This window comes from Stegodyphus dumicola, chromosome 2 (genome assembly GCF_044657685.1).
Source record: "Stegodyphus dumicola isolate Sdum_Otavi_A_Nest chromosome 2, ASM4465768v1".
In the NCBI taxonomy this organism is placed as follows: Eukaryota; Metazoa; Arthropoda; class Arachnida; order Araneae; family Eresidae; genus Stegodyphus; species Stegodyphus dumicola.
In genome coordinates this window covers 159006070-159033502 of record NC_140769.1, presented here as the reverse complement: position 1 = coordinate 159033502, position 27433 = coordinate 159006070, and the positions used below count along the sequence as shown (strand labels likewise).

The 27433-nt window shown below is 33.7% G+C and overlaps 2 protein-coding genes across 2 annotated transcripts in view; one reads left to right on the top strand and one right to left on the bottom strand.

Moving 5' to 3' along the window:
• Positions 1–9663, bottom strand: part of LOC118204024 (uncharacterized) — a 110849-nt gene extending 101186 nt beyond the window's left edge. Inside the window, exons 1-3 of the mRNA XM_085810323.1 lie at positions 9067–9663; positions 8532–8705; positions 4808–4880 (exon numbers count right to left, since the gene is read on the bottom strand). Coding sequence (XP_085666449.1) covers positions 4808–4880; positions 8532–8705; positions 9067–9101 — 282 coding nt within the window. The 5' untranslated portion in view covers positions 9102–9663. The remainder of the gene's footprint in view (positions 1–4807; positions 4881–8531; positions 8706–9066) is intronic.
• Positions 1–27433, top strand: part of LOC118191327 (uncharacterized) — a gene marked incomplete at its 5' end in the record, with an annotated part of 529277 nt that overhangs the window by 157230 nt on the left and 344614 nt on the right. The window lies entirely within an intron of this gene.

The window sequence follows — 27433 nt, the reverse complement described above, 5'->3', positions numbered from 1 at the left end:
AGTCCAATCCGAGTATGCAAGAATCAGTGATCTCTGCTACATATGCCGTGTGATGGTAAACGGCACTTCCAAACGTGATGTTAACATTTACTTTTCCATCGATGTCGATTTTCTCACCGGACACAGTATGTAGGGTAACGCAGGGCGGCGTCTAGATAAGTTTGCTTCCCAGTTGTTCAGCCAAATCTTTTCGGATGATGGTAACGTTGGCTCCTGTATCTATCATCATATTGCAGGGAACTCTATTAATATGTCCTAGTATGAAAAGTCCATTACTGCCGAATCTGAAGCGCTTTAAACTGGGGCTTTTCATTATCTGGCAACCTCCGCCCCGCGAGATGGCCACTAATTAGTTTCCCTGCTGTTTGTTAGGAGCGGTTTTAACATCCGAACCCTGGGGTGTTCTGCAGTTTCGTCGTATGTGTCCTTCAGCACCGCAGTTCCAGCACTTTACGGTCGGCTTCTTGTCACCAATATTCCGTCTCAAGGCATTCAGTTGTCTAGTTAAATCGTCTAGACGAGCAGTGACTTGAACCCCTGGCTCCTGGACTTGAGCAGCTCTGACTGGATGGCGGTCTCGACGGGTGGCTTGCTGGGCTGCCTCGAATTTCATGGCGTACACTAAAGCGCTTTTCAGATATCTTTAACATCCGCCATTCGCAGTGCTTTCTGTATTTCAAGGTCCCGGATGCCATCGATGAAATATTGCAGGGACAGGATTTCCCTTGTTTCTGTCGGGCACTCCGAAAAGGCGTGATGTGACAGCTTTTCAACATCCGTGGCGAGCTCCTGAAGTGTTTCGGTGAGCTTACGTTGACGGGATTTTAATTGGAGCCTGCTGTAGTCTTTTAAACATTTCTCCCCGAAGCGCAGCTCCAAGGCGCCGGACAGAGCTTCGAAATCTAACCTTTTGTTTTCGGGAAGAGTCTGAAGGATATCCGATGCGTCGGCTCTTAAAGAAGCGGCGAGATGACAGGCCTTAGCTTGGGAATCCCATCCATTCGCATCCGCCACGATAGAAAATTGTGTCTTATACACGTGCCAGGAGGTCTTCCCATTATATGTCGATAGCTTCAGAGAGGGACGAGCAGGCATGGGTAGAAATTTTAAACCATCCCTGCCGTCGCTACGAATTTCTTTAAAGTGTCAACTTCTTTGGCGACGACAGCAGAAATTCTGTCTTCGATTTGTTGTTCAATATGTCCTTGGACGGCAGAAACTCTTTCTTCAATTTGTTGTTGTAAGTCCGAAACTCTTCCTTCGACTCGTCGCTGCACAGCCGACACTCTATCTTCTATTTCATCTTTGACAGAAGAAACCTTTTCTTCAATTTGCCCGACTTTATTTTCGAGAGCTCCTATTCTGTCTTCCATAGCCTCAAATTTACTTTCTATTATGCAGGTTATTTCTCTTTTCATTTCGTCTGGACCTGCTTCAATCTTTTCTTGTACAGCTTTTATGTCTTCTTTAAAAGTTACTTGACCAGCTTCCAACTTTTCGTGAAAGGCTTCCATTTCCTTTTTAACGGATCTCATCTCTCCTTTAACGGAATCTTGGCCCAATTTCATTTCTTCCTTAACGGATTCCTGGCCCAATTTCATTTCTTCCTTAACGGATTCCTGTCCCAATTTCATTTCCTCTTTAATTTCTTCTTTAAATGAGGCAAAGGCTGATATTAACTGCCTTAATTGCTCTTCCATCGCTCTTGTTATTGGCATTCAAATCCCACTTCTGACACCAAAAATTGTTGCGTGCGTACGGGTTCGTTATGAAATGAATGCACAAGTCCGATGAAAAAGGAACAAAAATTTATTATTATCACAACAAAAATGCTTAAATTTTCTCAAATTATCATGCAGTATTACAATATCTCACAGTAGTTATCTTTTAACTACTCAAATGTCCAATAGAACGTAATTCAAAACAGCTAAAGAACGCTAATCCGCGAATTCGCTACAATCAACAAGATCAGTTTTCTAAACAACAACAAACTAAGCAACTACTACAAACTGAGATATTTTCCTCCTTTTATAAGATTTTAAAATCACGCGCTAGAATTTTCCAGTACTTTCTCGAAATCAAAACGAGATATTCATTTATTTAATGCACGCGCTCCTGTATTTTCAATTTTCTGGCTTAGCTTTCTTTTAATATTCGTCACGCGCTGCACTGCGCGAGAAATAAAACCATTTAATTTATAATTGAACTAACATTAGCTTTTTAAATACCAAATTCGTAACAATATTCTAATTCTTTTAAATGTTGGTATGATGGTTTTTAATTCGATATTCAATTTCAGTAATATTTTAATCTAATTAAACGTTGGCACAATGTTTTTATAGCGGTGTTTTTATTCTCTTTTTTGCTATATGAAAGTAATAATAACCTTACTTTAGTATTTTATACTCATAGTAAATGTGCTTATTTACACTTGCCTGCCATCTTAAAAAACGACATTTTCAACAAAAAAATAATCCTTTACTTTTTATGATATTTATTTTTTTTTTAAGTTTCGAATACTTTACTATGCGTAAAAACAGCGTTTTGCAAGATGGCTGAAGATTGCAAAAATCGCGCCAACAATTGCGCCAACGTAAATCACCAAAAATCCGTGCAGCCGTCTACCAAAGTAGTACCCTTCCTTTTTACTTCGTACAAGGAAGTAAAAAGAATCAGATCGAAAAATTATATTTAATGAGACATGTAAATAGATTGTTTTAAGGATAGTCTGTGTGTCATAGAGTATTCAAAAACAAACTAGCTTTCGTAGTGTCCTTGAAAATATTTTTCAAGAGCACTACGAAAGCTAGTTTGTTATAAAGCTAGTTGCTTGAAAATATTTTTCAAGGGCACTTTAACGAATTTATGGGACTAGACCGGCTTCCTGAGTGTAATTGAAGAAAAAGAGTAATTAATAATTTTTCTGAACTAATTTGAAAATCGTATACATTTAATACCTTGGTAATGGTTATTGGTGTAAATCAGTCTGCATGTAGTTCTTAATCGGTAGAAATGTAATATAGATTGTTTTATCAAAATACCCAGTGATATTTGAAATTATTATTTGGAAAAGACTTCTTACAGAACTAATATTTTTGAAATCATAAAATCCGAGTAATTAGTGCTCCTATAATTATTTTTCACATGAGAACATTTAAAAGAGATGAATTGGAGATACAGACATCGCAGTTAACGAAGACTTTGGATTAATAAAATATCTTTTTATGTACCGTCAAAAATATATATGCAAAACAGAGTAAAAACCTATGTTGCCATAAAATTGACATTATATCAAAATAGGCTGTTGAAGAATACGCAAAGATTTGCAACTGTTTTTATAAAGAAAATACCCTTATTTAAATATTGTTCGATCAGGAAAAGTATTTAACAACACATATAATAACGGAAAAAAGTTAAAATTTGAATACCTGAAAGGAAATTTCTTTTACACTTTGTATAGGTTTATAAATCATTCTATAGGAAAATATCATGTTAAAATTATCGACAATTATAGAACAAATGTTTCAGATAGTTTCAATTTATTACATAAAAGAAAAATTGCTTAATTTTGATAGCCAGAAATTGTATATGTCAATTAGAATAGTTTAGTGGAATGTTGGAAACACATAATATAGAACTTACGACTATATTATTTTTTAAAAATCTGAAAGTTTTCAGATTTTATATTACGCCCAAAGAGGCATTTTTAACGTTTTGTGTGTTACCTTTATTTATTAACTATCATTTTCTTCGCACTTAAGCCATAAAAGTCAGTTCAACAGCAATATCACAAAATATTTTAAGAAGAACATATCTTTAGAATTTAAATCGCGCGCTGGAGATAAAACTGTTTTTCTTCCCGTACAGAGTTGCCATTGCTCGCTGTGAAACCGTTGAGTTTCTTAATAAAAAACTCATAAATGTTTACAAAATATGAAATGCATAATAAAATACTCTCCAAATTCCAAATTTGGGCTTCCAGTTGCACATATTCGGATGCAAACGTACGTTATTCAAAATTTGAGGGCTCTAGGTACCGTTGTTTTTTCACTACGCGAGAAACATGCATACATTTGTTCAGATTCTTCATTATTTAATTCCTTGAAATAGTATAATACAGGGCGATAATATTTGGTTGCAACAAGTTGAAAAGTGAATAGCCGTTTATAGTGAAACGCCACAAAATGCCAAAACGAAATTAATAACCCTTTTGGGCTAACGCCCTTTGGGCTGAAAAACTTATTCGAACATTTCATTTTCAATAACAATTTATGGTTATCTAAATAGGATTGGGATTTTTCTTTATTTGATAATTTTAACGGCGAATTAAGATTTAGTTGGTTATGACAAAGCACACTAGGGCTATCTGTCTAAAGGAAGGGATACCTTCGTGGAGGACTTTCGAAGGGAACTGGATTGTATACAAATTGCATTTGGAAAAAATCCCGAAAGCGTCCATGGATCCAACGTTCGCCCAGGTCGAAATTTCCAGTGTTCAGCGGTTCAGCAGTTGGTAACTGTTCACCGTTGGTACGCCTTAAACGTTCTTGAATTTTAAAATTCTAGTACTTTTATTTTAGGCTACTCTAATTTTAATTTTAGTGTTCTAGGTTTTATTAGTATATTTAAAATCACTGCTATAAAATATTATTGTTGCATGATATTTATCAACATTATTATTTTATTTAAATTTTAATAATGAAACTTTGTTTGGCAACTGAATGATTACGTTATTGTTTCTTTTTCAAGTAATTGGAATTTATTGACTCGTGTGGGATGTGTAGATGAAAAACTTTAAAATAATTACTTTTATAGCTTTTCCTGTAAAGGTCATAGTGCTATCATCCTCGTGCCGTCTTTCATCTGGTGTAAGGCATGATCTAAATATAAAACATACTTATTAGACATTTAGATGCATTTCTTAACTTCAGAAAATAATGATGAAACCTCAGAAAATGATTTAGCTAATAACATTTTTCACTGCAGAAAATGCATAGGAATATGAAGATCGGCACTTCCTCACTTTTACGGCCCCATCATAATGGCACCAAGATTATCGCTAAGTTCTAGTTAACTTGCACGTAAAATTCCTGGCTGTCGTATTTCTGCGATTACTTTTCGTATGATATAAAAGCATTTTCTTGTCGTAAGAACTTCCACATGGAATCCACCAGACAGTACTCAAGATGATAACAAACCATTATTGGTTACTTTTCTAGTTCGCCATTCAGCACCAAGGTTTTTCAACATTCTGTGGCACGAGCAACCGTTTCCAGATCCACAAAATGGAATATATGATTCACAATGAAGGGAACCTACCCTCCTTTCCTAATTCCCTTGTTTTGAATCCTATTCAACGGTCTGAATAAATCATCTTTCCCTCTACTATGTGATCCATGAATTTTGGCCACGAGTATGGTTGCCTTTCTATTCGGGAGTTGGACAAGGAAGCGCTCACCCGGTATAACCTGTCACATATCCACTGTTGTCGAAGAACCCAAACGGTATTGGTTTTTCGCTGGACAAACAGATTTGTGTATTTCCTCAATTTCTTCAGAGCCACCTACCTATTCCTTAAATTGGTTGCCAGATTAAATGTAGAGGTCACAGGTCTTTCACAAAACTGTACCCCTAAACAGTAGTATTTTCGTAAAAACTAAGCTGTTTCTCACAGCATTTAATCGAAGAATCCACGAATCACCTCTACCCAATAGTAAATAAATCGGAGAATTTCCACAAACCTTTCACGTTGGACATCCAAATACTTTAATAAACCTAAAGTTTCATTTTGTGGTCATTTTCGTGTATTCGAATTCGAGTTATCATGTAACAGTATAAAACTAAATCATATGAGTGACACCGTATAAAACTAAGTAAAATATAGAACAATTACTCAAAAAATCACATAAAGATCATCTGAAATTTCTCGGTAATTATTACGTATTTACACAACCACTTTTGGTAAAACTTGCTAAATTTTCAGAATATGTCAAAAGCTGGCAACCGCGCTCATATCATTTCTTTAGAGTTTTTAACAAGCAACGTCACCATTTTTGTATGCTTTTATTTTGTTGTATTTTAAATTCCTACGGTTTATATAGAAAAATAATGCTACTTTTCAGCTTTAAACTCAATTTAAAATAAACACTTGTGACAACAGTATTTTGCCACAAAATCGCTAAAAAGAACAATTGCTTTGAATATATTTCAGCGATCGAAATTTCCACCGGAACAACAACAACAATAAAAACAAAAATCTGCTGTGTACACCACATGACTTCCTTGTACGGAATATTAAATTATACGCATTTTTTCTTGCATTTTATTTAAACTTATTAGATTGAATTAAACCTACTTCGCCGACAGCGCATAAACTACAATAGAATAAATGCATTCTTTAAAATTCACTTTGTTTACCATAGCGACACTCTGGCACTAGGTTTACTTAACAGTATTATATTTCATTCATATTATAACTCAGAATGCACAAAATGTATCTCATTTAAAGAATTATCTAATCGTTGCCACATGTTCTAATCAAATACTATAATAAAGCTAGAACGATGTATAAAAGAAATTAAGCAAACAAAACAAAACAGAAACAAAACAGAAACAGTTTTTCACAGACGATTGAGGATTTCTCATTTAATTAATTCAGTTCTCACTTCGCGAGAAGACAAAAATACATAAAAACTAAAAATATCTATATTAAAAATTACGAAGTAAATCTCAAACGCTTATTTCCTCGAAAAAATTCCAGAAAGAATTAAGCATGATTTAATTGGCAATAATAAATGAATACGTTATCTTTGTTGTTGCGAAGCTAAGTTTCTCTAGATTGGCAACAAATCCACTAGTCTCCTGTTTCAAATGTAAACATCAATGGCCGCCATTAAAAACAGGCTTAGCGGCAATTAAACAACTTTAAAATTGCTGATAATTCTAAAAATATTGCACACAGATTTACTAAAGGCATAAAAACCTTAACCGGAAGATAAAAACAACACAATTCAATCATTTTTAAAGCAAAAAATGTACAATTTACAAACATATAAGAGTAAGGAAACTGAGATCACTGAGCCAGGTAATAGAGTGGATATATATATAAATATATTTATATACGTTTGGTGCGGCTGATTGCAACCAAAATACGAGGTGCACATCTACATGTTATAACAGTCCTATATACAAAATTTCAACGTTCTGAGGCTACTCGTTTTTGAGTTATGCGAGATACGTACGTCCGTTCGTACAGACGTCACGAAAAATTCTCTTCAGAATTAATTTTAAAGCAGTTTTATAATTTTTTGAAGGAAAAGAGTATTTTATTCTGTCCTTACGTACAGATATGGCGCAAAAACATCGTTAAATTGCATTCGATAGCGGTCAAAATGGATATTTTCGTTGAAATATGCTGCCTGAAACTTTTCGCGATTACAATACTTCCTTTTTACTTCGTACAAGGAAGTAAAAACCCTGGTCATAAGCAGTTTGATTGATTTTTAAGTTAAATACCTAAGTAAAATATAAAATATATGTGTAAGTGTATTTGAAATGAAATGTTTTTTTGCATTTTTTTGTGTGCATTTATTTTGAGTCATTTATTTTTTTTTTCTAGAAAAAATCGCTAAAATTCATTGCTATGGTTGCATGAATACGTAAACACCAATTTGTAATCTTATCTGGCATTTAAAATAAGTCTGAAATACATTCGCAAGTTTAGCTAAGAATAGTTATGAAATATTAATACAAAGAATGCATTAAAATTAAGTATACTGCTTATTTTTGAAGTTAATGAATCAGCATTTTTACTCTCTGTGTCAAATGCTTTTCATATATCTCTTTTAAATAAATTAAACATATTTTTATTTGTTCTTTTTTTCCCCTGAATATTCTGTCAAAATGGAATAATTTTTTCTCAAAATAAAAGCACTTTTTAATTTCTTTTAAATTTAGCAATGTTAATGTATAAATTTATTCATCAAAATATTTGCATTTGATGAATGTATATGGTTTATAAATTCATTTAATTCTTTTCTTTGAAAGATTTAATAAATTTTAGAAATTCATAATTATTAACCTACTTTAGTATAGTTGCACTTTGGTTTGATAAACTCTTAGAAATGCAGCTTTGAATAGATTAAAAGAAATTTTTTTATAAAAACACTTTCAATTTCATTAATGAGTTTTCTAAAATTTGTTTGCAATTCATTAAAATGGCTGGGATTTTTAAATCTTATGAAAGAAAATTCCAAAATTTGAGTGTTTTTTAAAATAGATTTTTCTTGTAATTACTACTTCGAAAATAGTGTTTTGCTTTCGTTTGGGAAAATTACATAATTTACAAATTTTGATTTTAAAATTTCAGAGGAATCTTTGAAACTGTAAAGAAACGAAAATAATTTTTATGCAGAAAATTATATTAAAATAGCTTATTACTGATAAACGCTATTCTAAAAATTACATCGACTGCCACATAATTTTACTTCAGACAATCTTGGTGTGCGGTAAAGAACAAATCCTTTGCTTACTCTTTTGAAATAATTTCGTTTAATTCACAGTCGTTAGGAACTTCGCATAGTCTAAGTTTGTTATCCGGAGTTTGAACAAGAGTATACTTCATTCCGTCTTTCGTTCCAATATATGTATTTGTGCCGATTTCTACATACTGCTGCAAGTTTTCATTATCTATACCATTCTGCTGACTAGGAAAAGAAAATAAAACAAAATGTAAATTTATAATAAGAGGTAAAATAAAAAACTTCAAACGCAACAGCACTTTTAAACAAAAAAAAAAAAAAAAAAAAAAAAAAAAAAACCCTACTATTATTCTATTTTTTAATAATTGCCCACATATTTTAAATCTTGTTTTAATTTACCTTTCTAAATTCTTTCCATGTATTTTATTATTCAAATTTATTACAAAATTAATAGTTGAAACTGCGTTATTGAATTAAAAACATTCATAAATCTGCATGGCAGACGAAAGCATAAAATTGTCACTTAAATAGTCATTTAAAAACATTAAAAGTACAAACATATCTATAAATACATTTAAAGTCTTACTTGTCCAATAGTCTTGCAAATTCATATTGTGCCATGTCAGATTATTAAAATTCTGTAGTATGAATTACTGGAAAGTGATAGTAAACAGATTTATGCTGCTATGAATCGCTGATCAAAACTTTTACACGCAATTTTATTAAAAATATATTTTTCCGTACGCGTTATGAACCGCGTTACTGAAGTATCACGTATATATAATAAATTCTAGAACGTGAGCACCGCCTAAAGTGTTTGGTCATTAAGCTTTCGAAATTCTCGCAGTAATATATGTCCCTCGCAGTTTCAAATAAAACAATTCGAATTTCCGTGATAACTTTCAGCACAATGCCGAGAAATTGCCAGTTTCGGAAGTAGTCTAATGTCATTTTTGAAACAATTGCCAAATTATCTAACAGAAATTATAAAACAAGTAAAAATATTTATAAAGAGTAGCGAAGAAGTTATCAATGAGCAATATTTTGCGTATGTGAACATTTACTTTTTGTGGAATACGCATTAAGAGATTGGTGTTGCCATTTTAAATACATCAAATATGCAAATGAAAGAATGCTAAAATTCAGATAGCTTTAATATTTGAGGTTTATAAAATTTAGTTGAAATCATTGCCACAAGATTTAATGCTAATACGGTAGCAAATGTGTTGAATAGTTAGAATTTAATAAACTAATTTTAAATTTATAAAAAACACAGTCAGGTATTTTTAGTTATTACTTAAAACATATGCATAAAATCGCAGTCCTTAATGTACCGGCTTTTGATATTAACACATGGAACAATGTTTCACTAGAAAAACCTTTCTTCCCGAATAAATATATTTTAGTTGAATACATCTAAAAAATATAACTCTTCTATTAAAATTTAGAACTACATTTATTTAAATTATGAGTTATAACACTGGTTTAACTCTGTAAATTTAAAGCGTAAAAGAGAAATCTTTTAAGCAGGCGTACATAATGTATGACTTTTACAAACTGCGGTTTCGTTCACAAACTGCATTATAAATATCAATAATAATACTGAATCACTAAATGTGTTGCATTAGTAAGTATTAATATTCAAAAAAAGAATATAATACATTTGAATTCAAAAAGCTGAGGAAGTATTCTGCAGGAGATGCGCATAATAATTGACTTAGAAGGAACTTCCCTTGTTTATGCCAATGTTTCTAAAGCTAGTGACACTGTCCCAAAATATTATTTCATATTATTTTTACATAGACATTGTTAAATATGTAGACTAATTACATAGACATTGTTTTCACATCATTTATATTATTTAGTTTATATTATTACTGCTTATTAATATATTATTCATATTGCTAGATTGATAAGCAGTGAATTTTTACAATGTAGAAGATAATTGGAATGTCTTGTACGCAATTTGGAGAAGCCTTCACTTTAAGCCACAGATATGATTTTGGAATTTTCAAAGGAATTAGATCCTATATTAGGACCACTTGGAAAAGTCTTTTTTAAGTCTGAAAAAGATATCTTTGAATGAAAAGAAGACACTTCAACACTAATTTCTATTTCACTTATATTGTTAAGAAATTCCCAGCTGCGGTAAGATAGCTTCATCGCAAAGCGGGGTTAGGGTTGCCAGAAAGTGGCAAGGAAATACAAGGTTGCCAGATTTGGCGTGAAATCTTGCATTAGACGATATTTGGAGAAAAATTGGCAATATGCCATAGACGGAGCGAGAATACTCTAGAACGGATTCTTACCGGTCTTGTCGAGAATGTTCTCGAAGGCAAATCAAAAGCTGTATGTACCCTCCCTGTACGTGGAGTATCGAGAGTATATTGAGTATTTGGATTATGCTGAGTTCAGTAATAGTGTCTTGAGTTCAGAGATTAGATCGAGAGCGATCGACCGAGTCGGGAGCTGTACTTTAGTGCTTTCACGTGAAGCTATCTTCATCGTTATAGCCCGACAGGCTGAAGGCTGTATTGCTGATTATTTCAGCGTGTTTGCCATAGTTTTTTGGCGACTATAACGCGTTTCTGGAACTGTCCTGTGTCATACTGACGAATAAATTGTGTTTTGATTCTTCATCAAGTGTTGTCGTCAATCACTCCAAATCCACGGAGCCATAGAACGCAACAATATGATTTCCATTTCCATTTTTATCACAGTTTTTTAATTCAAAATTTTTATATTAACCTTATTATTAGCCCAAAGGGCGCTCGCTCAGAAGAGCTATTAATCTCGAAATGGGATTTTGCGTCGAATCACCATAAATGGCTGAATCACTTTTCAAATTGTTGCCACCAAATATTATAGCCCTGTATTATATTTAAAAAAATGAAACATTGAAGTATCTGCATGAGTGCATGTATTTTTCTCGCATTTTGAAAAAACAACTATACCTAGAGCCATCAAATTTTGAATAATGTAGTCCTGCGACGGAAAGTGGGTAACTGGAAGCTCGAAGTTTGAATTTCGAATTTGTTTTATTATCTATTTCATATTTTTTAAACTTTAACGAATTTTTTATTAAGAAAGTCAACGATTCCATAGCGAGCAGTGGCAATGCATTGCACGGAATAAAATATTTTATCTATAGTCTGCGATATTGTCTATCGGAATTTCTAAAGATATGCTATTTTTAAATATTTTTAGCCCAAAAGGGCGCTAGCCCAAATGCTCTTGAAACGTGTGTAAATGAAAGAAAAGTCCGTTTATGCGTGATATGGAAGCTGAAATCTTTCAGTTTTATTATTTTATTTATCTTGTTTGTGTTCTAGGTGTACTGCTGTAAATGCATTTAATTATTTGAATATAAATTTGGCTTCATGAATTTTGGTATTTCATGTTCTGGGTCCTGTTTGTATATTTAGGGTATTTTGCGTTGTAACCGTTTGTTTACCTATTGCTCAATTTTGTTTAAATTTGTTTTGAATGTATTTTGTATTTCTTTTTAATTCTGATTCAGTTGAACTTAGAATTGTAAACATAGCTCAAGTAGAATCAGTGATGTAGGTTCAAACTTCCTATCGAACCTTAGCGACATTGGACGCTTACTCATGACTTGACGACATTCGAGGAGTTTCTGGAAAAGGCATTTTCAAAGACTGCTGGTGACTTTTGAGGTCTCCAGAATAGTTTATTGTTGCCTTTTAACAACCCTCTAAATAGCAGCTGCCGCCAGTCAGTTGAACTGAAATCGAAATCGAGTCAATGGCTAGGCCAACCGCTATTTTAACCGTCTCTGTTGGTAAATTGCATTAAGGCGTTGGTACTTAAGTTTTTAATTAAGGCGATTTACGCCACGTCAACTAGGCGAAACTTGTCAAATTTTGTGAAGTGTAGGTGGAGTGGAGGTAGATGATTGGCAGGAGCTGTCACGTGGGTGGTCACCCACCCAAGTTCAGACTCCGAGCAAAGCAGCTTACGCGTGCAATGAAAAATATTGGATATATTAATAATTATCAAGTTTTGAAAAAGATTATCCAGATTGGAATAATTAAACTAATATCGCGACCTAAATGAAGACAAATGGCACAAATAAGTGCAACAGATTAGCTAAACAAAATATTTAAATTCATCCTTGCTGTAAAACACAGATTGGACAGTGGTAGTCACGTGGGGGTCACCCTCCCGTGAACTGTCCACTGTCAATGCATCTTGAAATAGTAGATATCACAATTCAGTGGAGTCTTGGTCGGAGAAATTAAACACTAAAGTTCTTGTACAACACTGAGGCACATGAGTTACTGAAACTATACACTATGTACATATAGGGACGGCGGTATTTCAGCGAAGTAGCAAACGGTGAAAAACATTTTACATTAGCAATAAATAATCAGAGCTTTGAAGATCCAGGTACACGGATCATGTCCACAATATTACAAAGTCTCTGATATAACAATAAGAAGATTACGAAAATGACAAATATAAGATCAGTGCTTTGAAGATCCAGGTACACGGATCATGTCCATAAGTCTACAAAGTTTCAAAGACACTGGTAAAATGACACAATGAAGATAAAATAAAGATAATAGTACTATGTACAATATATACACATTTCACCATTTGCTTTATGGAAGAGGCCCACCAGCGGCCGAGCGGTAAAGTCGCTGAACACTGGTAGTTCGGTCCGAGGTTCGAATCCCGCGAACGGGCTGGCTGCATGGGTGTTTTCGTGGTTTTCCCCATGTGTAACGTGTATACGAGCCAGTTTCCCTTAGAAAGTCCTCCACGAAAGGCATCCCTCCCTTTAGGCAGATAGCCCTAGTGTGCTTTGCCATAATTAAATACACCACCTTTATGGAAGATGCTTCTTGGGCGCTTTGCTGCAATTTCTATAGTAGGATCATAATTTATCAGATCACGGATATGTTCGTATTGAGAAAGTTCTATTTTAGCATAGAAATTGTGGCTCGTGGTGAGAATTTGATCAGCTATGGGTCTTATTTTTAGTTCTTTATATATCTGCAGGTTACGTACGAACCATGGGGAGTCAACAATTTGTCTGAGTATTTTGTTCTGAAAGACCTGTAGTTTGTGTCTATAAGTCTTGTACACAGTCGCCCAGATAGGAATTGCATAAAGTAGGGTGCGTCTTATTAAGCTGGTATAGATCTTCTTCTTGAGACTGATATTTAATTTAGCATTTCTTCTTATTAAAGGGTAAAGAGACATTTTAGCAGCGGTGGCTTTGCGCAAGGCATACTCCGTGTGTTCTTTGAATAACAGCTGTGAGTCGAAGACCACTCCTAGATACTTGGTACTTGAAACAATTGCTAGGGCTCAATCATTAATTTTATATTTACATTCACAGGAGTGAACTTCTGATGACGTCTAAAAAGGAGAATTTGGCTCTTTGACGGATTTACTTTTAATTTCCATGAATCATAATAGTGTGCTATGATATTTATTGCGCTTTCAAGTTTATCTACAGCGAGTTGAGGTTTTAGCGACTTGGTTGAAATTGCTCTGTCGACGGCATATTTCATTACTTTTGCATTCAAAGGAACCGGCATATCATTCGTGTAGATATTAAACAGAAGCGGTCCCAGAACGCTTCCTTGAGCCACTCCGCTTTTAATTCTTTTTCTTGAAGAGAGAGAGTCATTAATTTTTACCTGAAAGGTCCTGTTTTTAAGATAGCTTTTCATGAGCTTAATAAAACTAATGGGCATATGAACAAGGTGCAGCTTGTAGAGGAGACCCTCATGCCACACCTTGTCAAAAGCTTTTTCTAGATCTAGAAAGCAGCTGGCGATTGTGTTCTTTTTTGCGAAGGAGTCTTTTTGCGAGGAGACCCTCATGCCACACCTTGTCAAATGCTTTTTCTAGATCTAGAAAGCAGCTGGCGATTGTGTTCTTTTTTGCGAAGGAGTCTGTAATAAATTCTGTAACGTTCAGTAGTTGGTGCACGGAACTATGACCGGCTTTAAAACCAAACTGCTCTTTACATATAATTTTCTTATCCTCTAGATGTTGAGTTAATCTCTTTTGGAGCACACGCTCATATACCTTTCCCAAACTGGGGAGAAGGCTGATCGGACGGTAGGAGTTTAAGTCCTTTGGGTTTTCCCCGGCTTGACAAACGTAATTATCTGCGCGTGCTTCCACTATTGCGAAAAGTAATTGAGCCTCATACAAGCATTGACTATGTTTGTAATGAAGACTATGTATGTTCTTGGGAGAGCTTTGAGAACCGTATTGGTGATGCTATCGTAGCCGGGAGCTTTCCTGGACTTTGCTAATTATATTACTTATTTTTGTTGGAGAAGTTGGGTTGAAGTGATTATTACAATTTCTGTCAGCTAGGTGGTTAATGAAATTATCGACTTCTTCATCTGTCTCATCATTATTAGAGGCATGATTGGTGAAAGTCTTTTCTAGATGCTGCACATGGGCTTCAGCCATATCATGTTCAGAATAAGCAATTCCATTACTGGTGTGGAGAGGACCAATATTTCTGTTATTAGTATTCCTTAAGGAATTTCCAATACGCCAGACTGTATTCGGAGTCTAAGAATCCATGGAGTCTAAGAAATTGTCCCAACAATTTGATCTGTGCTCTAGGAGGAGGGTCTTGATGTTCCTAATTTTTCTGTTCAGATTTCTTTTAACAGTGGGATCGCCTGTTGTTCGCCAGATTTTTGCTGTGCGGTTTTTGTCTTTTATTTTCTCAATGATTTGGTCGGGGAGCTTGTCTTTCTTATAATCTTTGAATTTGGTGGAATCATCAAGGGCTTTCTTAATTTTACAATTGATCTTAGTGATATTGTACTCAATGTCTACAATATCGGCAAGAGCCGGGTGTGCAGGTAATTGTTCCAGAGAATTATTGAATTTCTGCCAGTTTATAATTTTCTTTAAAGGCAAGGTCTTCTCAAAGCCATGGTAAGTAAATTTAACAGGGAGATGGTCAGAGGTTAATTGATTAATCACCTGTAGGAAAGGGATTTGCTGGATATTTTTTGTAATAACAATGTCGAGAACATCCGAGCTGCCTGTATGATGATACCTGGTAGGTTCCGTTGGTCCAAAAATTCTAAGATCATTCGTAAGAGCATAGCTATAAAGTTTGTTGCCATTTGTGTTATTTCTTTGAGAATTCCAGCTATGATGTTTAGAATTCAGGTCCCCTGCTATAATAACAGGGTGAGTGATATTGTTAAAAATTTGCAAGTCATTGTTGGTGAGAATGTTTCTGGGGAGATTATAAGCCGAGATGATGACAATCGGCTCATTTGTGCGCGAATGCACAACGATCGCACTGGTTTCATTGCTGCTGTTATTGAGAATATTAAACTCGTTGGCGTGCAGAAGCCTTTTAATTAATATCATAGTACCGCCGCTCCTGTTATGTTCTCTGTCCATCCTGAATGCGTTGTAACCATTGATCTTGAACTTATCATTAGGTCTGAGCCAAGTTTCATTCACTAGAAACACATCAATATTATGGTGATTAAGGAAGTTTGCAACTTCAACGTTCTTGTGGCGAATACCGTTGGCGTTAAAAAATGCGAGGTTTAAACTGCTGGGGGCAGTGAGGTGAGTTCTTGAATTACTGTTAATGTGGTTAAAATTCATAATTAATGCTTGATAAAAGTTCAAAGGCTTCCCAGCCGACTTGGATTTTTTCCAATATTGATTTAGATTTTAAGAACCGCTCGAAGAGATTTTTTCCTTGCAGGAATAATTTCTTCAGCCAAATTATGAAATCGGAAACGGAGCCTAAGTTCTCACTTTCGATAGCTGCGTCCTGATTGGTGGGTGAAGCATTCTGCTCATTAACATTTTCACTGCTATTTTGGGTTATGTTTCTTCTTGGCAGAGGTGGGAAATTTTCTAAGTTGATATCAGGGGGACTATTTTTTGAAGTTTTTCTCGCTTCTTTTTGGAATTCTTTTTCTGCAATTTTTCTTTTCAAGTTATCCGGATGTATTTCGCAACCACGGTACGAACTAATGTGGGGGCCTCCGCAGAGGCAACATATGCCGGGTAAGTTTCTGTCTTTTGTGCATGTAGTAGTAATATGGTTTTGCCCGCATTTTAAACACCTGGGCTTGTGCTTACAGTGAGCACGACTGTGGCCATACCTCTGACAGTGGTGACACTGTTTGTGTCCTGGAGTGGGTCTGAAGGGAGTAATTTTAACAGCCAAATCTAGAATATGCGTTATGTTGTATATTTTCTTGCCTTCTATGCTGCGTTTGACTTCAACCATGAAAGTGGGTCGTTTGACAATTTCATTGTCTATTTTCTTGGTAACTTGTCTTACTGTTTTAACCGGGATGTTATTATCTATTAGTTCTTCCATAATGTCCTCGGGTTTGGTGTGAACAGATAATTTTTTGATTACAACTCTTATCGGTTTATCCTGAGGGAGAGGGAAGGTATGGTAAGGAATTTCGTTTTCGTCTAGGTATCTCGTGACTTCACGATACTCAGTGTCCGATTTAACTTTAATGTGGATATCACCACCTTTCTGTACACATTCCATGGATATGGTAAATTGCTTAATATTATCTCTGAAGGCTTTCCAGTCCGTGACATCTGAAATGATAATTGGCGGAATTCTGTTAGCCTTTTTGTTGGGCGTAATGAAATCACCTTAATTATTAGTACTGTCTTCTTGCGAGTTTAGCGAACTAACATTTGTAGTGTCCATTTTATCATCTATTTTTAGTGAAGCGTATTTATTTTTGGTTGACGTCATTGAAGCGTTGCTGCTTTCACTAAGTGTGCGTTTGTGGTATTTTTTGGGTGTAATCCATTTTTCATTATAATTGTTTATTTTGCTTATTTCCTGAATAACATTTGAAACTGGTTTGGGTTGCTTTGTAGTTAATCGCTACACACTTCTCAAGCTCTACATAGTTTTTTTGGAGCCATTGCTCCATTTCTGGGGTGATTTTCCGTAAGCCATTTCTAAGCGTAGTTGAACTGAATGTTTTAGCTTGTTTTATACTGCTGAGCTTTCTGCTCAGTGATTATTGATTTAGATTTTGGTTTGTGCAGTTTGTTATATTCCTTGCAAGTTTCAGAATATTTTGCTATATCTGTTTTCTCCTTAGCCTGCTTGTACTATCTCTTTTCGCAATTTGTAAAAGAATTTGATTTTCTTAAGAAATTTCGAGTCTTTCTTTTCATCTGGCTGACTTAGCTTAAGAGATCTCTACGAAATCATAGTTCTTAACAGTTAAAATCGGAAACAAGGAAAATATAAATTTTAAAAAAAGTGAAAGGTTTCAGACTTTAACTGTGGCTTAAAAGTATTTGTTAAGATTTTTTTTATGTTCTCGTTGAGCTCACGGTCTATTAGTCTGCTCTTGCACTTACTCCTGATAACCCACTGTTTTCAGCTTCAAGGTTTTTTGAGACTTACGTCATATATACAAAAAGCCAGCAAAATTACAAAAATTTTAAAAGCAGCATATATTTAGAGTTTCCGATGCATTATTAAGTGTTAGCATGCATTTTTCTATTTTTTTCCGATCTTTTCTCAGTTTATCATATCAATATTCAGTTTTCTTAGTAAGACTGCTTATAAAAGTTTTTTTTTTTTTTTTTTTTGTCTATAAGATATTTCTCCCGCCTTCCTAGCGTGCCTTCGGGGTGTAGAAGTTTAGCACACTGGGCCGGTATTCCAGAAATCCGTGGTTCGATACCCGGGGAAGGCGATTGCTCATTTTTCATCTCTTCGGCTTTTCCAATTAACCTAATGTCTCTACAGTGGCGCCCGAACTGAAAGGGTGTTGAATGATTTTTCTCACCCAGGATTAGGCGATTGGGTCCCCTAAAAACCCCAGCCGCCCTTTAAAAGGGGGAGTATATAAAGTATTTCTCCCGCCTTCCTAGCGTGCCTTCGTGGTGTAGTGGTTCAGCACACTGGGCCGGTATTCCAGAGGTCCGTGGTTCGATTCCCGGCGAAGGCGATTGCTCATTTTTCATCTCTCCGGCTTTTTCAATTAACCTAATGTCTCTACATGTCTTTTTATTATACAAAAATATAAAAATAAAAATAATACTAAAAAGGCTAGTGAATAGCAACGTTTAATTTAGCTTACTCAACCTCACTTACTTTAGCAAATCCATTCTGAGGAATACAAATGTGTAGCTAATAGATAAGTTAAATTAAAATTTGCTACTTACTAGTATTCTTATTTTTATATTTTTGTATTTTGATAGATTGTATATATATATATTTTTTCTGGTTTACATGCATAATTCGTGTAAGGGAAGTTTCCAGTAGTCAAGAGTTTCTAAATTACTTTGGTTTTCTAAAAAAATTGATTTTTCTATTCTTAATTATATTGGCAAATTACATTTAATTAATATTAATGTAATTTGCTAAATTTCTCAAAACTCTTACCAGTTTAAATTTCTTTTTCACAACATTTGGTTTTACTTTTGGTTTTGAATATTACTATACCCTTGCCTATATGGATGACGAAACACGAATTGAGTAATTGAGGAGTTAGGTTTAGGGGCAACTTCCCCTTGATAAAATCTGTCTCCTGCCTGCTCAACAATTATTCACTTATGCAGATTAATTTGGTCTTAAAATTTCTTAAAAAAATTGGAGAGATTAATTTTTTGGAATATTATATATTTTTGCATGGTTTTAGATACATGCATTTAATTTACATATGCTCTTAGAATTTAAATGGTATTGTAAATTAGTTCGCAGCAATAATTAATCTTTTATATTTGCAATTAAAATTCCATAATTAAATTTTAAATTTAAATTCACTTTAAATTACCTTTATACGAATAGAGAATATTTGTTATATATATATATATATATATATATATATATATATAATATTTTTAAAAGTGATTCAAAGCTTTTAGTGACTCCGCTTATTACAGTTTTTTATGTTTTCGTTGAGCTCGTAGCTTACCACTCTGTTCTTGGACTCAATCCTGGTAACGGAACTTTTTTTTTTTACCTTTTAAATTTTATTATTGAACATTCAACAATAAAATCATACAATTTTTAAAAGCTGCATATTTTTAAGATTCCCGACACTGTGTTAAGTGCTTCCACACATTTTCTATTCTTGCAGACTTTTTCAGTTCATTATATCAATGTTCAATTTGCATACAAGATGAGCTAAACAGCTTTTTCTTTTGTGTTTTCAATGTTATTACTATAAATCCCTTTCTTCACACTATCGCCGCATAAAATTACAAAATTTTTAAAAACAGCATATGTTTAGCATTTCTGATGTAGTGTTAAGTGCAACTGAAAATATTTCCAGTCTTTTTCTCATTTTATGATGTCGATGTTCAATTTCAGAGTAAGGTGATTTAGATTTTTTTTTGTCTTTTCTTGTTAGCCGAAAGTGTTAATCTCGAAACTCAATTTTTGTCGAATCTCTTTTGATGTCCGTATTACTTTTCAAATAAAAGAATACAGGAGCGAAGAGGACAGAAATTTCTTGCGTTGAAGAGAAGAAACTTAAAATTGTTTCGACATATTAGAGTTGTTTTTGAAGTTAAAAGCAGCCCATTCTTTCTTGGTTCTGTTATAGACTATCATATTGTAGAATCGGTACTTACTGTCTAGGAATATGATGTCTGTAAACTTACTTCCGATGTGAATGTCTAGGGGCTAATAAACTAGTCCGATTTACAAATAACTTGAATATTTAATGAAACATGAATAGTTGCTACAAACTAGAAAGTAATTACATACGTAGAAGGAAATAGATGAATTTACATAGATGATATATACAGATGAATAGAATCGACTGTTTTTTACACGTAAACATCTTTCAGTCATCGTCTTAATGGCGGAATCGTCTGACTTCTATCATCGGAAAAGTAAAAAATTTATTCTCATAGCTTGTCGCGTCATCCGATTAAAATGAACGATGCCATACCACAAATGCTCGTCCATCCTCATGGAATGCGGCCTCGCATTCTCGTAGCACCACTGTCTACATCTAGGGATCTGAAAAATAAAATTAAAAAAAAAAAAAAAAAAAAAAAAAAAAAGATTTTTTAGTTACTATTGAGGAAAAAGGTCGTCCTAAATAGTTTATTTCAGCCATCTTTTCTCATCATCTTAACATCCTCAAAAATAACGACTTTATCTCTTCTTCAATGCTCTTTCAGTGTTCGTTCATCTTTAACAGTCTATCTGAATACATACATTTCACAAACACGTCTTCTTTGATGTTGTCTGGAACAATTCATCTTCGTATTTACGTCTTCTTAAACATCATATGGATACGTCTTCTGAATGCGTCTTCTTAGATACCGTCTGGATACATCTTCTGAATGCGTCTTCTTAGATACCGTCTGGATACGTCTTCTGAATGCGTCTTAGATATCTTCAAGATCCGTCATTCGAATGCGTCTTCTCAAAATCATCTTCTTTCAGCCGTCTTCCTTCATACATTTCATCCTTAGACATCATCTTCAGTCTTCTTAAATTAGTTCACGTCTTTAAAACAATAGGCCATAGTCAAATCGGGAGAAATTTGTCTAGTCGGGAGAAACGTCTAAATCAGGAATCATCAAAATCGGTATTTCATTGTCAAAGCCTTTCGAATTTCTTCCTATATCTTCTGAATCTGCTTTTTCGCTTCTTTTTTCTCACCTTCTTTAGTTTCTTTTGTTCTGTCTTTGCTTTCTGTATCAACGTCGTTGTCGTCAGGTTTTCTGATCGACTTCTCCTTTTCAATCTTCTCCTCTTCGTTGGTCTCTGTAGTTTCTTCGTCTCCAGTGGCTTCTTTTGCTTCTCTATTGCAAAGTATTTTACTGAAATTGTTCTAGTAGAATTCGCATTTGATTCATCGTCTTTAGCAAATGACTCTTCTTCGCGGAAATTTCTCTCTTCAGAATCTCCTTCTGCAGTGGCGTTTCTTCTCGTTGGCTTCAGAGCTAATTGCATTGTGCTTGAGTTTCCTTTTTGCACTAATTCATCTTCAATAATATCATTTTCATTTACATCAGAATCTGAATCACTCAGGACGTCGTCAGAATTCACAATCAAAGAATCAATGCCACCTGCTTTGATTGTAGATGAAGTGTCCAGTTTGATCACATTCTGTACTGTAACAGGAACTATACTAACAGGATCAGTTTCTGGTTTTGGAAGTAAAAAACCATAATTAACAAATTTTTCAAATCCTTCTTCAGAACCATTTCCATTGCAATAAGCATTTTTTTGCTCTTCAGAATCATTCTCAGATTTCTTGTTTTCTGCGATAAAACAAATATTTGATCTAAATGAAGAACCATCAATTTGGAATTCACCTTCAAATCTCTCTATAGGTTTGTTGCCAAATTCCGTTAACTGTAGTTCTGCCGACTTAAGTTCAGGAGAACCTATCTTCTTATGTATATCTTCTTGGATTAGCGTTACTTGACTACCAGTATCTGTTAAAGCATCAATTTGCAAATTACCCAAATTAACAGTTTTATGCATTTCTTTCTGACAAGTCTGAGTTATCGGAGTAACAGCTTTGGCATCTTGGATATTTTTAGATGATGTTTTCGAACAATCTATGGCCTTGTGTCCAAACAAATTCAATTTAAAACACTTAAATCCTTTACTCTTATTGTTACAAAAATTAGACTTATGCCCTAAACTTCCGCAATTATAACACCTTGGCTCTTTAATCTTACTAGGTACAGCGGTCTTTAATCTTACTAGTTACATTTAGTACTTGAATAACCCTTATTCTTCGTATGTGGAACGCGAATTTTCTCATAAATTTTTAATTTCTCTTTGAATTCAGAAATAGTTTTACAACCGTACAAAACAATTTTGTTACTACTATGATCTGGTATCCCATTGATTACATAATCAAGAATTGATGAATCATCAACAGAACCGCGACTGGCTATTTCACGCATGGCAATTAAATATTCGGAAAGTGATTCGCCAGGTTTTAAGTGTCGTTTCTGTAACAAATTATGAAGTTGTCCACTGTTTATTTTAGAACCAAATTCAGATAAAAGATTTTCTTTTAATTTTTTCCATGATATTATACCTTTCAAAGACCTAATAAATACTTTAGCCGAACCAGTAAGCAATTTTTTAGCAAACACAATTTTCTGTAATTCCGATAACCTAAATAATTTAAAAGATTCTTCTAAATCACCAATGAAGGATTCAACTGGATATGTATCAGTGCCATTAAATTCAGAAACAGTTTCTAAAATATCACGAAAATGTAAGGAAATATTGCTAGGCATTATAATGTTTTCATTCACTGAGTTATTTATGGGAGGTGATTCTGACAGAACAGACTTAATATCATCATTTCTATCAGAATCATAAACACTTTCGTTTTCAGATAACTCCTCATCGTCATCACTTTCAGATTTTAAAAGCTTAAAATCACAAAGACTGTTCAATATTAAATCACAGTTTTTATCAAGATTTGAATCATAATTAAGATGTAACAAATTACACACAGAAATAAAATCATTTGCAGTAAGAGTTTTAAGTAATTTTTGTTTTGTTTCTTCAATATTAAAATCAGATGGAAAACCACAAAAGTTACGCAATCTAGCTCTATTTTTTCGATCACCCAAAGTTCCAAACACAGTTTGATGTAAAAGTTTAATTGACTTAGTAGGCCCAGTCTTTAAAGAATTTGAAATTCTAGGAATAGAATTTAAGGTAGTCATCTTAATTCACAGTATCCTAGAACACTATTCTTAGAAGTAACAATGTAGAAATAATCGAAACAAAACTTACATCTCTTATTTTGTAATATTCATAATGCTTCTTCCTAGGCTCATCCCGGCCTGAGCACCCAAATCTGTAGAATCGGTACTTACTGTCTAGGAATATGATGTCTGTAAACTTACTTCCGATGTGACTGTCTAGGGGCTAATAAACTAGTCCGATTTACAAATAACTTGAATATTTAATGAAACATAAATAGCTACAAACTACAAAGTAATTACATACGTAGAAGGAAATAGATGAATTTACATAGATGATATATACAGATGAATAGAATCGACTGTTTTTTACATGTAAACATCTTTCAGTCATCGTCTTAATGGCGGAATCGTCTGACTTCTATCATCGAAAAAGTAAAAGATTTATTCTCATAGCTTGTCGCGTCATCCGATTATAATGAACGATGCCATACCACAATATTGAAACTAGTCAATATTTTGACCTTAAGTTTAAGAAAAACCCTGCAAAAAATGTCTTTATTGACAGTGTTGTAGCTAGTGCTGACGGATACACTGATGTAAAAGATTTTATTTCCAAGTCTAGTCTGCTAACATCAAAATGCGGTTTTGGTCTCAGATAATGGGAATATACGGGAAGGGAGAAAACTGAATGCAGTTGGGAAATGAACCCGAATATGAAGTCGTCAATTACAGCAATTACAGCAATTACTGGGCAGTACATCTAGAACAAGTAAACTAGTGACAAGTTCTAAATATACTGTTCGGTAAACGGCGCAGGTGAATAGCAGTACCAATGTTTTCTGATATCCTTTAAAATAGAATAGTAGATACTGAGGCACTTTTATGGCTTTTCATATATTTTTGCTAGATGAGGAAGATGGTCCACTATTTGTTGTGAAAATACCAATTTCACTGGCATTGTTAATCTATTTCGTTTCTTGGACTGGAGTAAAATTATAAGACGTAGCATTAGGAATGCAATTGAATAGAAGTTTAATCCGCCAGCTGCAGCCTCATGGAAAAGCTGGTGAGTCAGTTAATGAAGAACCTCTTAAAAGGGGACTTAGACCAAGCAGAATTGCTCTATGAAGAAATTATGTACGAGAATTCCTTAAGGCTTTATAGTCACAAGTCCTTTGTGACTATAAAGCCTTAAGGAATTCTCCACCTCTCATCTATCCATCTGAAAACGAACGACTAGTTCATATATCCCCTTCGTTTTTCATGCAAGATTTAAGAAACGGAATACACCGAATATTGATGCTGCCTACCATCAGAGCTTTGATCGAAGGATCAAATATAATCAAAATCTCTTCAAAGAGAGTTGAAAAAACCGATTGAAAACCTAGGTTTTTTTGTTCAATGAACAAAAAGTAAAGATGCTCCTAAAATAGCACTTTTGGAGATGTACAGCTAATTGGGACAGCCAAACGTAAAAGGAGCAGAACTTATTCCTCCACAGGAGGGACATTTCAGACTTTTAAAAATACAATTGTCTCATTTGAAATTACTTCGTCCATTTCAATGTATGTATCCATTAGAGGTTTTAATTACATCTCCAAAATAGAAAAGTGAATAGTGTTGATAATAGAGACTCAAATCAACAAAAGTATCCTTAAATCTAAAAGGAAAATATCTCGATACTGTAGACAGATAAGGTTCCTGACTAAATGTATTTGTAAAAGGTAGACTTAAGATTGTTTAGCCTATGTGTTTACATTTTATGTTAGCTTATATCCCGCACATAGTTATTGTAAGCACGAGCTGCGGAGATATAAAGTTTCAATAAAAAAGTCTTTAAAAGTTCTTCCGAATTTGTAATTATTATACCAAATTGGGGTTTAAGGTTGCCAGATGGTTTCACAAGGATTCCAGGTTCAGTTAAGTAAGTTTTAAGACTTCCCTCTAATGACAACGTTTTCATTAACAGAATTATTTTCTTGATCAGCAGAATATTTTTACATTCTTAGTATTTTCACTGGCAATGTCGATATTTTTCTTAAATTGTTTCGCTATAAATTTTACTTGGATGTTTACGGCACCGCTGGAATTTTTTTCTTCGACAGCTGCTGTGTTAAGCTTCATGTAAGGAAGACCAACAGTCGTAATTATTAGCTTAAATGTCGTTAGCCCAGAAGGCTATTAATTTCGTTTTGGCATTTTGCTTTGGTTCACTATAAATGTCGGTTCACCTTTCAAATTGTTGCCACCAAATATTAGAGCCTTCCATTATATTTAAAGAAATTAAATAATGAATAATCTGCATGAATGTATGTATGTTTCTCGCGCTGCGAAAGAACAACAGTACCTAGAGATATCAAATTTTCAATAAGTTGTCCTCCACTAGAATAGGGGCATCTGGAAGCCAGAACTTGTTTATTATCTACTTCCCATTTTGTAAAATTTTAAACGAATTTTTAATTAAGAAACTCAATGATTTCAAAGCGAACAATAGTAACACTGTATCGGAAATCTAAAGATATGCTCATTTTAAAATTATTTTGCGATATTGCTTCTGAATTGAATTTCATGGTTTAAGTGCAAAGAACATGATATTTAATAAATAAAGGTAACACACAAAACGTTAGAAAAGACGCTTCTTTAGATGTAATATAAAATCTGAAAGCATTTAGATTTTTATTTATTTTTCTGTTAATGTCTTATTTTGTTCATTGACAGTGTTTGTTGCTATTGTCAAAAGTTTGTAATCGATTTTTAAATTATTTTCTGATAAGCTATTAAATTCAGAATTTGTGCACACACAATATGATGCTAAAGCAAATGTATCAAAATTTGACTTAAGTGCTTTTAAAATTAAACGTTGAAACAATTGTTTGCACGTAACTACACTTAACGAACAAATTAAACCTTTCAAAATTTTACTATTTACACCATTGAATAAAGCATAAAAAACTTTTAAATAAAATTCCTATGAAATTTTTAATATAATTTTTGATCAATTGGATAAATTTGCGAAAATCTTTGAATTTTCCTTTCTATTTGAGTTCTCTGGTTTTTAAATTTCAGCATCTAAAAATTTATTAGCTGTAAAAATTCAGTTTTCTTAGATCATGAAACAAACTTTTTGCCTTCTGTTAAAACAATAACGGTAAAAATATATTAATTGGGCGTTTTTCTGCGATTTTTAAAATATATTCTGCGAATGGTTCGGCGAAAGGGCAAATTGCTTCTTTGGCTTCACGTTTTTCGTTGAAGTTTCGAAAATATGTCTTATACGTCATATTGTTGTTCTTGCTCTCTGTATTTATTCAACTAACACTAATTCAATTTATTAATGTAATAGCTTCTCCCTTGCTAACAAGAATTAAACAAATTATGCAAATTATTAAGGAAATTATGTAAACTATGCAAATTATTATGTAAATTATTAAAAAATTTATACAAAAAAATTAAGCTTACTAGAATTTTATATCAAGAATAATACAAGCATGCGGTGTCTAAATAACGAAATATAACAATCGAATCGCATTATTAAAAGTATAAGCATTAACTTTATAAATTTATCAAAAGCAACCCACACTTTTATTATTCGTGGCATAAAACTGTGGAGAAAATTTGAAAAGAAAATTAATTAATCTCTTATTCCCATTAAACTATAGATAAATTATTTTCCTATTTTTAATTCATGGATTATTTTATGAGTTTGACATTCATTTTTACTTTTCCGCTTCCATCTTTATTTCTGTGGTATTCGCTTTCTACAGTTCTTTCGTGTAACGACTATGTCCATTATTGCTCTTAACGGTGCCTCCATCTTGCTTGTAATGGACGCTCACTAATGACACCTGCTGTTACGTGTTACTGTTAGTTAATCGACTAGGTTCATGAACATCTTCCAAATAGCTAAGCCAGATGAAAGAAAAAAACTGTTATTGCAGTTCCAAACTATAGCAATCTTAACAAAAGTTCCAAACTGTAGCTGTATAGTTCCAAACTGTAGCTAACAATAAATCAATAAGAAATAAACGATAATCTTGTAAATTCTTCTCATGGCATGAACGGAAATCACTAGTTCGAGTACAAAGACACAGAATAAGTGCTGACAAAAATCTATGGTTTCAAATTTATAAATACGCGAATCAGTCGAAAGGTGAAGGCTGAAATTCATGGCACTAAATAAACTCAATAATATATCTACCTCAGCATGACTACTTCACAGCTTTATTCAGCCTAATACTTTTAGAGCTAAAGGAAAACGATACCACCATGAG